At 39.1% G+C, this 11,364-nt stretch overlaps 1 protein-coding gene across 1 annotated transcript in view; it reads left to right on the forward strand.

Annotated features, from left to right (window-relative positions):
* Positions 1-10,686, forward strand: part of LOC145463983 (coiled-coil and C2 domain-containing protein 1-like) — a 32,283-nt gene extending 21,597 nt beyond the window's left edge. Inside the window, exons 24-28 of the mRNA XM_081447782.1 lie at positions 496-545; positions 8,672-8,735; positions 9,229-9,355; positions 9,764-9,888; positions 10,507-10,686. Of these exons, the coding sequence (XP_081303908.1) occupies positions 496-545; positions 8,672-8,735; positions 9,229-9,355; positions 9,764-9,888; positions 10,507-10,542 (402 nt within the window). The 3' untranslated portion in view covers positions 10,543-10,686. The remainder of the gene's footprint in view (positions 1-495; positions 546-8,671; positions 8,736-9,228; positions 9,356-9,763; positions 9,889-10,506) is intronic.
* Positions 10,687-11,364: the final 678 nt, after the last annotated feature.

Here is an 11,364-nt window from a genome sequence, read left to right on the forward strand (position 1 = left end):
TCTCCAAACGAGGACTTGTGATGGTTGGTGATTGTTAAATTACTGGAGAGGGGGTGGGGTAATCTTCGTTCTGTTCAGTGTCAGGGGGATGTAGCAATACTTCTACTACTCTTAGTTGTTTCATGCTGCCGAAATAGGCTTTATTACGCGGTGAGGCCTCAATGTAAACCATATAACATTATCTGAAGTTTTACCATGCCTTAAATAAGAAATAAAATTCATAATAATCAAAATCTCAACTAGCATTATATAATTATTATTTTAAAGTTGCTCTTACGACTAAACTTAACTTAGTTACATCCGAAGTAATATGATAGAGTTAAATCTATGGGTGCAAGAAAGTTTTTCTAAACAATGGTAGCCATGCAAGTCAATGCAAGGGAGATTAGTCAATACCTGGGTTAATGCAATTCTTAGACGTTGCTCCCATTCAGCAATTGTCTGTTGCTATCGTGGGTTCTGCTTATGACTCCAATGTTGTTTTTCTCGCTTCAGGAACCTGCCAAGTTGTCTCCAAAACCTGGCAAAGTCACAAAAGGAGCCGAGTAAGTTAACTTATTTTGTGCTGGATTTTAGACAAAAGCTCAAAGAAGAATCCGGTTACTTTCCGATCTCCCACAACTGTTCAGTGGAGATCTTTCAGAAAGATTGCAGTTATCTCGGCTTGCCGTGTGTGCTTAGCATTTAAAACATCTCTCTTGGGTCCAAAACGTCACCAGGTACATGTTATTGTGGTTCGTAAGGTAAACTGTTGTGGTGAGAAATTTTTTAATTTTGTTTTTTTTTTGGGGGGGGGGGGGGTGGGGGGAGCAGTTTTAAAATCGTTTCGACTTTTGTTTTATTTTGTCAGATAAAAGGACACTCGCTAACTTGCTTGAACAATTTCAAAAGAGAAACAAATTCAAACCACAATCTACACAAATCCTTTTACCACACGCGCCAAAGAAGGCCGAATAATTTACCCCTACACCCCAATCTTGTAGAGAGAAACGTCACATATTCATTCCGCCGACCTCATGCATGACCCCCTCCCTCCCCCCCCCCCCCACCCCCTCTTGAACACATGTGCGAATCTGCAACTGATCATTGCTGATCGTACTTACCGAAAAGTTGATAAATGTTTGCAGCTGACGGATATTCTGTTTTATGTTACTGAGAAATTTCAGCTAACTCTTAAGTCTTCATGGCTTTTAACAACTTACGTCGCTTAAAACAATTGATTTCATTTTACGTTGCGATACTCGCGCGAAAACAAGCTGAGATAAATCTTTATAAGATTTGGTAGTGTACGCGTCCACTGCTCCTGACTTTATTGTGTTAATTTTGTTACTTAATAAGCGTGAACTTTCATAAGTATTTGCTTTGTTTCCGTGTGAAGTAGAGGTATTCTATCATGTTGTTCTGTTTGTTAGGGAAGATGATGCGGTGTAAAATCAAAGTATATTTCATTGTAGAAATTTTCAAAAATAATACGACTTTTTTAATTTTCACAAACATGTTTCGACGATACTTCCGTCATCGTCAGTGTGACGGTTATGAAAGTTTACAGTGATTTAAACGTGCCTGTTACAAATCATACGTTACATTGCGTTGGAAAACAATACGCTAGATAAATTTCGAAGTTAACGGAAATAAAAAGATGCGCGTGCGCGTGCAGCTATAGGGAAAGCGTCAAATTGATCTGTTTGACCTGTTGATTAAGGTCAGGCTTTTCCCACTTGATACACATAGGCCCGGTTCATACGTCGCATTTCTGCCGTGTCGAATTCAATTCAATGAATTAAATTCGACAGAAATTCGACGTCTGAATCGGCTGCCGCATTTCTGCCGCACGTTCGACTGGTCTTGTCGCATTATCCGACAGAAATGCGACACCGATTCAAACGTCGAATTTCTGCCGTGTCGAATCTAATGCATACATTATGTTAATGTATTGAGCATGCATAAATTTGGTCCCGTCGAAGAGAAAGAAGAAACTTGGCTATTCTCGACCCAATGCAACCTGAAAATATTGCAAAACAAACTGCTGCATTGTCAGCCTTCTCCTTCTCATTCCATTGGCGGACAACTTTTCGCAAAATTAAAGTCCTTCGTCCCTCAGTATCTCCGTCCGCCATATTGAATACTCTGCGTTTAAAACTTTTTCCGCTGACCGACATACCCGACAGTATTAAATCTGAATTAAATTCGACACAAGTGCGACGTATGAATCGACAGTCGCATTTCTGCCGCACTTAATTGAATTGAATTCGACACGGCAGAAATGCGACGTATGAACCGGGCCATAGACTCCTTAAGCTTAACTTGGTACTTGGTAGGTGCAGAGTCTAAGATCTTGAAGCAGTCTAAGTTATAAGAGGTAGGGCACGACTCTGAAGCCTGCAAATGCTTATAAACGTGAGAAGATCTGTCCGATGACAAGTGCTCGTGCACGCGCGTGGAGAAATGTCGGCTTGTTTCGCCAACGTAAGGCCCACTTCATACGTCGCATTTCTGCCGTGTCGAATTCAATTCAATTAAGTGCGGCAGAAATGCGACTGTGGATTCATACGTCGCACTTGTGTCGCACTTAATTCAGAATTTATATTGTCGGGTGTGTCGGCCAGCGGAAAATGTTTTAAACATAGCGTATTCAATATGGCGGACGAAAATACTGAGCGACGAAGGACTTTAATTTTGCGAAAAGTTGTCCGCCAGTGGAACGAGAAGGCAAAGGCTGACAACGGAGCAGTACGTGTTGCAATATGTTTAGGTTGCATTGGGTCGAGAATGGCCAAGTTTCTTCTTTTTCTTTGGCGGGAAAACATTTACGCATGGTCAATGCATTAACATAATGTAGCATTAGATTCGACACGGCAGAAATTCGACGTCTGAATCGGTGTCGCATTTCTGTCGGATAATGCGACAAGACCAGTCGAACGTGCGGCAGAAATGCGGCAGCCGATTCAGACGTCGAATTTCTGTCGAATTTAATTCGTTGAATTGAATTCGACACGGCAGAAATGCGACGTATGAACCGGGCCTAACAAGCATTACAGCTGGCACAGTTTCTTAACACTCTTAGTCTATCTATTGTGAAGCCAAAATCAAAACCAAGACCAAACTTATATACGACAATCGATAGAAATTCGCTCATATGTGGTATGACTAGCTCTAAATACTTGAATTGTAGACAGTACAATACGTACAGCCGTTTTGAAACCAATTTAAGGTAATTCCTCTGAAATAAAAGTGACAATAGATTTTGTTCAAACTTTGTCCACTGAATATTTGTCATATGATAACTTCAATTTTAAAATAAAAAAGGGAGGTGCCCATGCTCATTAAGGAGCAGTGAGGCATTGAAAATGCCCCATTTTGGCATTATTTAATGCTTATTATAAGAACGCATTCCCAGTAATTGTAACATCTTTGTGAGCCCGGACTCATAAGAACACGCATTAAACTACAGTCAATACATTGGGTCGGACACAAATAAACGTTTTAAGTTTGATTCAGACAGAAAGCTAAATCCTTGGTTAAAAATTTGAACCAAATTTCTTGACGTGGTTACCGACTGCCAAATAGAAAAGACCACCGTGTATCTGCTATTTTTCTTATTTATTCAATTTTCAGTAATAGAAATTAGATCAGTCTTTTCTCACGCAAAGCTTATGATTAGTTGATTACAACGAGTGGAAAAAAAATTGGGGTGCCCGTGCTCGTTGGTGAGCTAGAACCATTTTTCATCTGACAGAGCTCAATATCAAGGCAAATCCGTCATGTTTTCAATGTGCGCGTGCACGAGCGCGCGCTAATGACGCCATAAATTATGCGCAGTAAGGATGCGCAATGCAAATGTGAGGAATGACCTTAACTATGTCCTATCTGCTAGATAGTTATTCGGAGAGAAACAGTGAAGCGAGTAGGAACCGTCCAGTTAGGTCCAGTCAGGCAGCTATTTTTTGTTAGCTATTATTTATTTCAGGTAGACACCAGAAAATACTGTTATTTAAAATATGAGGCAAGCTTTATTTGTGAATCTCAAATTGCATAGCAGACTTCAGTCTAAATCTAGAAGTGGCCATAGTGTGAGTGATCCTCTGAACTGTCTATGAAATGGCCGATATGCTGGCTATGTGCATGATTAGGACATCTTCACGGATCAGAAATTCTAAAACACCTTCAATTATGTTTTACACTCAGAGTTTTAACTGAATTGTTCACGGAAATTGCTTAGTTGAGCTGACTGTTCCACTAGGTCAGTACACGCATAAACGATGCGTAATACATGCAAGTCTTTTTCCGCTGCTAGTGTATTACAAGTTGTACCTTTCGCAATTTTCTGAAATGTCTTCGGTGTAAAACTTTTATAAGTGTTGATTGACTCTATGTTTCTTTCCTATGATTTCTGATTAGAAGTTGGGCTCTCTAGAGGAAATTGTCATGAGACGTAAAGCACAATTTTAAATAGTTTGTACAAACTGCGATTGTTGGAAAACATTCAAAACAGGTTGTTGCAGTCGAGCAATAGCACAAACATGATGCCTATAAAACATAAATACTATTTCTTTCTGAATCATGTTGTGATTATCTAGATAAGTTCAGATTGTCTCTCGATGTAAGATTACCCTCTCTTTTCTGAAACTTTGCTTCAAGATTCCAAAGTTGTTTTCTTTTTTTGAAAAGTTTTGCACCGTTCTGTCCTTTGAAAAGTGAGACCAGATAGTAATTACAGGCTCTGCTCACAGATTTTAATCTCACACATTTTTATATTAGACTGACTTTAAAGTTTCTCATAATGGGGCCATGAACTTCAGATATATAGCCTTGAAAACGTCTTGAAAGGCATAGAAAACTAGATGTTACGCAACTTATCTTAACTTAAGATAGGCAATGACTGTTGAGTTTTGAGATTTGTTTGTTATGCGTTGGAAAACAAGTGTCGAACGTTTTAGGGCCGACTGATGAGATGCTGTACAAATTTTGTCATGCTTTACCAATGTGGATTTAGTTTGATGATGTCTAAAGTCTTGTGAGTGTTTTACTGTTCCAGTGTTTTCAAGCCATTTATTTCTCTCTTTTATTCTATTTCATTCGTAGCGCCAAATCAGCCGTTTGCTCTGTCACGTGACAAGTTCATGGCCTCGTCTGAGATGAAGGATTAGAGAAGATAAACCACCCTGAAAAGTGAAATAAGACAATATTCTGACTAGTCAGTCCATAAGTCTCGTCTCTACCTTTAGTTATTACCCTCTTGTACATATCTTATCTATCCTTCCAAACGCCAATAGAGTCCACTAATTTATTTCCATATTTTTTTAACGTTTAAGCAAAACTAAGCTTTGATGACACAGAGTCGACTTTTTGTAGAAGTACAGCTGGTACTGTACTTGTATAAGTCAAGTGTAAATACAGTAGATACTTCTAGTATCAATAACTGAATCTGTCTGCAGCCATGCGTGCGAATAATGCCTTACTCGTTTAACTATCGTCAAATGAGCCGCCATCTTGAATTTCTGATGTGTTTTATCGAAACTAATAAATTCGTTTTGTCTTCACATTCCTCTTTTGAATCCTCATGAAGAAACACTTAAGGCATTTCTTAAAAGTTAAATAGAATTTTGCGTCGGATTTAAACTCTAAACAGTTGTAGGAAGTTAAAGCTAAGAGTTCCGATGGAAAAATCAATTTGTTCTTTATGCGTACTTTTATAATCTCTGTTGGTGTGCTGATATGACGGACGCATCTTATCATTACTGTAGATTTCTGAAGATCTCAAGTAAGATTTGGCGAGTCATTCTTTTTAAACTAAACTTTAATCTGAAGATTACTTTATTCCTGTAACAGGGGTCGATTTTTTTCTTTCGCACAAATAAAAGGCACCGATATGTTGGTCCTCATCCTATATTTCAGACCAAGTTTTGCACGATTTTTCAGGATGGCAGTTCAACTTGAGTAGCAAAAATAAGTTTTCATAGTTTCCTTGTAGACTGGTAGACAGGCAGGCTTACTCTGCACGAAAGACAAATAGTAAACAGCTGTCTTTTCCTTGTAAAAAGTGTTAAGATATATAGTCTGATATATGTGACTTTCGTGATTTAGTAACTTTGTAACGTATTGGAACGTTCATTGTGTTCGTTGTGGATATTTTAGTGTCACTGTTAACTAGTACAGTCACTGGTGTAAATGTCGGCAGTGGTATTTTTGTACAACAGAATGTTTCAAATTTTTGTCGTTTAGTTCCCACCAAGCAGAAGATGATACAAAGATAATTAATCCTTGTATGAGATTATCTCGAGATTATCAGATTGATTTAATTTATATTATTAATTTTTAAAAAATACAAGTGTCTTAAATTATTTTTAAACTATGGGGAAAAAACCGTGCAACTATATAAAAGATACAGCTCTTGTGAGTGTGTTTAATATAGAGCGTTTTCACGTGACGTCATGGCAGCCATATTGGTGTTCCAAAACAATGAAACGGCGGCCATGTTTGTGTAACAAACCAATCCTGTGGGAGTTGAACTCTTTTCTTATGTAAACACTTTTTTATGTCCCAAACATTTGCATGGCTGCTGGCCACGTGAATGAAAAGGCTGCATAACGTAGAATTCCAAGTACGAGTCCTAGCCTATACAAATTTTGCTAGGGTTAAAAAAAGGGATTTTAAAAACGGGATGTGATGTATCCGAAGCCAGGAACGGTATACGAACAAGATTATGATCTAGATTAGTGAAACAGATGTTTTATAATACGTTTATAGAAAATGCTTTAAGCATTAATCGCCTCATTCCACATGAAGAAAAAAAGATTAAGAACGATTAGACCAAATAGCCACTTATTCAGATCGTGTAGTTCGTACATTGAATTTAGGTATAGAGCAACAAAGAATATTTATAGGATGTGGAACATAAACATGCCTAGTTTGAGAACTTTCATTTTTTGAAATACTGCTTTGTAAAGACTTAAAACCAGCAAATAAAAGGAGTATTGAAAAGCGCTGCTTGTAAGATGTCGCTGATTTATGTCAGAAAATAATGGGTATATAATAGATTTACTCAGGGTTTAAGCCAATCTCCTTCCCAGGTTTCTTTCTTGCTTTGATGCAGAGAGACTGGTCAAAAGCATATGTTGCTGCTATAAAATTGTTCTCTGAAGCGGAGCTCGTTTTGAGAAGTAAAATGAACAATAGGTTTCTCTCTGAAAACGCATCAAATGTTTTTGCGTCCACGCAGGAATTTAAATACGCAGCAATCACCGGCCATGTTGGATTTGTGTTTGAGGAAAACTCGGTCACGGAAATCATATGATTATCGTGACGTCATCGTTTTCGAAAAGCTCCATTTTCAAAATGTTTTTCGTCCACACGAAAACAAAAAGCCAGCGTTTTCAAATTCTCCCGGTTTGAAGAGCGTCTTCGAAAAGCTTCGTTTTCGTGACGGATTAGTGTGGACGATAGGCCTAACCGAAGAAATAAACCTGCGTTTTCAAATTTCTCCGGTTTGAAGAGCGTTTTCGTGCCGGATTAGTGTGGACGATAGGCCTAACCGTAGAAATAAACCTGCGTTTTCAAATTTCTCCGGTTTGAAGAGCGTTTTCGTGACGGATTAGTTTGGACGGTAGGCCTAACCGTAGAAATAAACCTGCGTTTTCAAATTTCTCCGGTTTGAAGAGCGTTTTCGTGTCGGATTAGTGTGGACGATAGGCCTAACCGTAGAAATAAACCTGCGTTTTCAAATTTCTCCGGTTTGAAGAGCGTTTTCGTGACGGATTAGTTTGGACGGTAGGCCTAACCGTAGAAATAAACCTGCGTTTTCAAATTTCTCCGGTTTGAAGAGCGTTTTGGTGCCGGATTAGTGTGGACGATAGGCCTAACCGTAGAAATAAACCTGCGTTTTCAAATTTCTCCGGTTTGAAGAACGTTTTCGTGACGGATTAGTGTGGACGGTAGGCCTAACCGTAGAAATAAACCTGCGTTTTCAAATTTCTCCGGTTTGAAGAGCGTTTTGGTGCCGGATTGGTGTGGACGATAGGCCTAACCGTAGAAATAAACCTGCGTTTTCAAATTTCTCCGGTTTGAAGAGCGTTTTCGTGACGGATTAGTGTGGACGGTAGGCCTAACCGTAGAAATAAACCTGCGTTTTCAGATTTCTCCAGCGTAGTGTGGACGCTGCCTTAAATGCCATTGGTAAATTTGCGAAGAGTAAGCAGTGTTTCTCTCATTGAAAAAATCATCCCAATAATCGAATATTTTGTCGAGACAGAGCCGCGCCGTCACTGTGGAATACTCTTCTGAGAAACATTACTTTTATAATTGTAAACCTAAGTATTCAGTGTAGGCGAATCGACTCAGATCGTGTAGGCGAAACGACTTCGGTCGTGTAGGCGAAACGACTTCGATGTAGGCGAAACGACCGGTTACCTGCTTGGGTGGTCTCTGTTGGAGCAGTCGCGCTGTAAGCTTTACGCAACTCGCATCGAACTCGTCCAGTATCAAACGATCCGTACTCATTTACACCTTCTATGAATAAAATCATTCTAAACCCGCTGTATTTACCTTTCAAACGATTTGAAAATCAAATTCTGTAAATTCTCCTATGCCCAGTAAATTCTTGTAGCCTAACCTTATGATATTCCCAAATCCGGTTTTCGTATAGTCACTCCTTGTTCTTGTTACTATGTTGTAGTGCCGAGACAGAGTTTATTAGCTTGGAAGTTCTAAAACTGGAGAAACAGATCGCCGAGAAGCAGGTGAACACAATTTCATTTTATCCGCGTTTCTCAGTCGAAGAACTGGGTACCATTTAATTCGGATTCTCTGGGCACCTCATCTCCATCCAAGATGGCGGTTACTCCAACAGAAGTACTTTTTACTGGAGATGAGGATGACTCGTGCAGTATACATGAAGAACATGTTGAATATAATGATGTGATAGGTCCACGTCGAGTTACTATCTTCACAACTTCATGTACCAAAAGACAAATAAGGGAACTTCGGTTGACACTTCTGCCCCGAAGTGTGGGTGTAGGGTGGATTTAGCAGGCTTTGCGGATCAGCGAATTTGACCACAAAGTGTCGCGGACTGACAGATTCGTAAACCCCAATTCAAACTTCTTCCGCTTATCTCCACCCCCGCACCTCATATGTCTCTTTTCCATTGTTGATCTTATATGAATTCCATCAAACACGTTTGTGCTTGACTACGTTTTTGTTTATTTGTTTCTTTGTTTGTTCGTTTTGTAGCTTGCTGCCCAAAAATCCAAGAGAGAGATGCCTTCTCCTGCCGTCATACAACGCTGTAAACTATGCCAGCAGAAGATAGCTGAAGTGGAAAGGACTCTGTCTAGTGGGGACAGGAACGTCTTAATGAGTGAGTAGACCTTGGTGTAGACCTTGGTGTAGACCTTGGTGGCGGATTCTTTCCAGGACTGAATCAGAAAAAATTGGAGATATGATAAGGAAATGCGGCAAACTGATTCGATAAAAGATTTGAGCCAGAATGAAATGAAAAAACAAATTGTTGATTATATTTGTTTGTTTGTTTTTTACTTCATTTCTGTCTTAAATCTCTTCTCCTTGCCTCAAGAATCTCTCCATTGTATATTTACTGGGTATCTTGTTTTTCTTTTGTTATATTTTCTTTCGTTTGTTTGCAAAGAATTACATTTTCATCAGTCTTTGAAGTTTCAGGATTAATTAAAGACAAAATAGTCGGGTATAATACTGAATGAAAAGTCACAACTTGTAGATAATATTATTGATTATTCCTTTTCGCCAGACTATCTTCGCCAACTTCAAACAAAAATCGCACACGAGCACGCTAAAGCCCAGCTGGCTCTAAAAGCTGGTAATAGAAGTGAAGCGCAACTTTGTTTAACCAAAAGAAAGCTGATGGAAAACGAGGTACGACGCTTTACATTGCCAAGTGTGAGTTGTGTTAAAGAGCGAGGTGTGAAGTATGAAGTATGGAGCATGAAACGTCAAATGCGAAGTGAGAAAACTGAAATGTGAACTGAAAAGAACTCATCTTTTCTGTAAATAGGGAGGCACCGGCGCCAAATCGTTAATAAGCTAAACTTCAGACCGAGCGGTCCGGATTCGAGCCCTAGCTGGGGTCTTGCGTAGTGATCTTGGGTAACACACTACTCTCACAGTGCCTCTCTCTACCCAAGCGTATAAATGGGTACCAGCAAGCATCCCATCCAGGGGGAAGTAGAAATACTCCTTGTCGCATAATGCTAAAGAAACCAGGGTTATCTCCGACAGTATGGGTAACATGGCTCGATGCAGACTTAACGTGATAGTAAGTAAGATGTCCCATCAGTATGTTTAGAATGGTCAGCGTAGGTTTATTCGTTGTAGTAAGGCTCGTCGTAACAAGCGTGCGCTTTTCAGGTTTTTTGTTCGTCGCATGGCATAGATACTGATCAGTGACTGCTTTGGAGTAGTTCATAAATTACCTTTACAAGACTGCTCTTAGTCATACTGTTTTTTTTTTGTTTTGTTTTGTTTTTTTTTCAGATGTCAAGTCTAAAGTCCCAGCTTGGAATACGTTAGGGGTTTATAACCGATAATTAATAAATTAGCTAAAAACACTTAGTGATCTTTACAGAACTCATGAACACGATGTAACATTAAAATACAGCAAAGAAAAATAATTCCGTTTTCCGATATACTGGTTACCTATTGTATCTCTACTCTGGTATACTTTCTACTTGGGCTGAACGGACTGAAGGAAGCAACAGTCGAGAGAACAAGCATACCAGAGTATACCAGAGTAGAGATACAATTTCTTTCTAATTCTTGTTTCCATGATTTGCTAATATGGCATATTTACCCGAACGACAAAAGTACATGAAATTTGCTTTTATGGTTGAAGATTGCCTTGAATATGTGACTTAAGTTTTGACCATTTTCCTCGTTATTGGTCCGAAAAATTTTTCTTGGAAAGCTTCTTTAAATCTTCCTAGAATACATTACTGAACCGTTCATCAGGCAAGAGAAAACTGAGCTAAATATTATTCAAATGAAAATGCTGACCTCTCAATTTCACATTCAATACCCAATATTAGAAATTAAGCATTCGTGGGGGAAGAAGTAACCTTTTCTCAGAGTCTTCAGTGAACCCAGGGGTTTGGTCAGTCGTATCTAAGCAACATAACGTAATGATGTCGTAGAACTCTCAGATTGCTTCCGAGTGCTTATGTTATGTTCTGATTGGAGGATAATAATCGGGAACTCTCCGAGTGTCCCTACGAAGACTTGAGAAAGCGTTACTTCTTTCCCCTTCTATGCTGTCGGGAATTTGATATTCACGCACAGGTGCGCAAAGCACGCAATCTTTTACATTGGAATGTATTCTGTGTCTCCTAAATAAAT

Source organism: Orbicella franksi, chromosome 12, assembly GCF_964199315.1.
Source record: "Orbicella franksi chromosome 12, jaOrbFran1.1, whole genome shotgun sequence".
Lineage (NCBI taxonomy): Eukaryota > Metazoa > Cnidaria > Anthozoa > Scleractinia > Merulinidae > Orbicella > Orbicella franksi.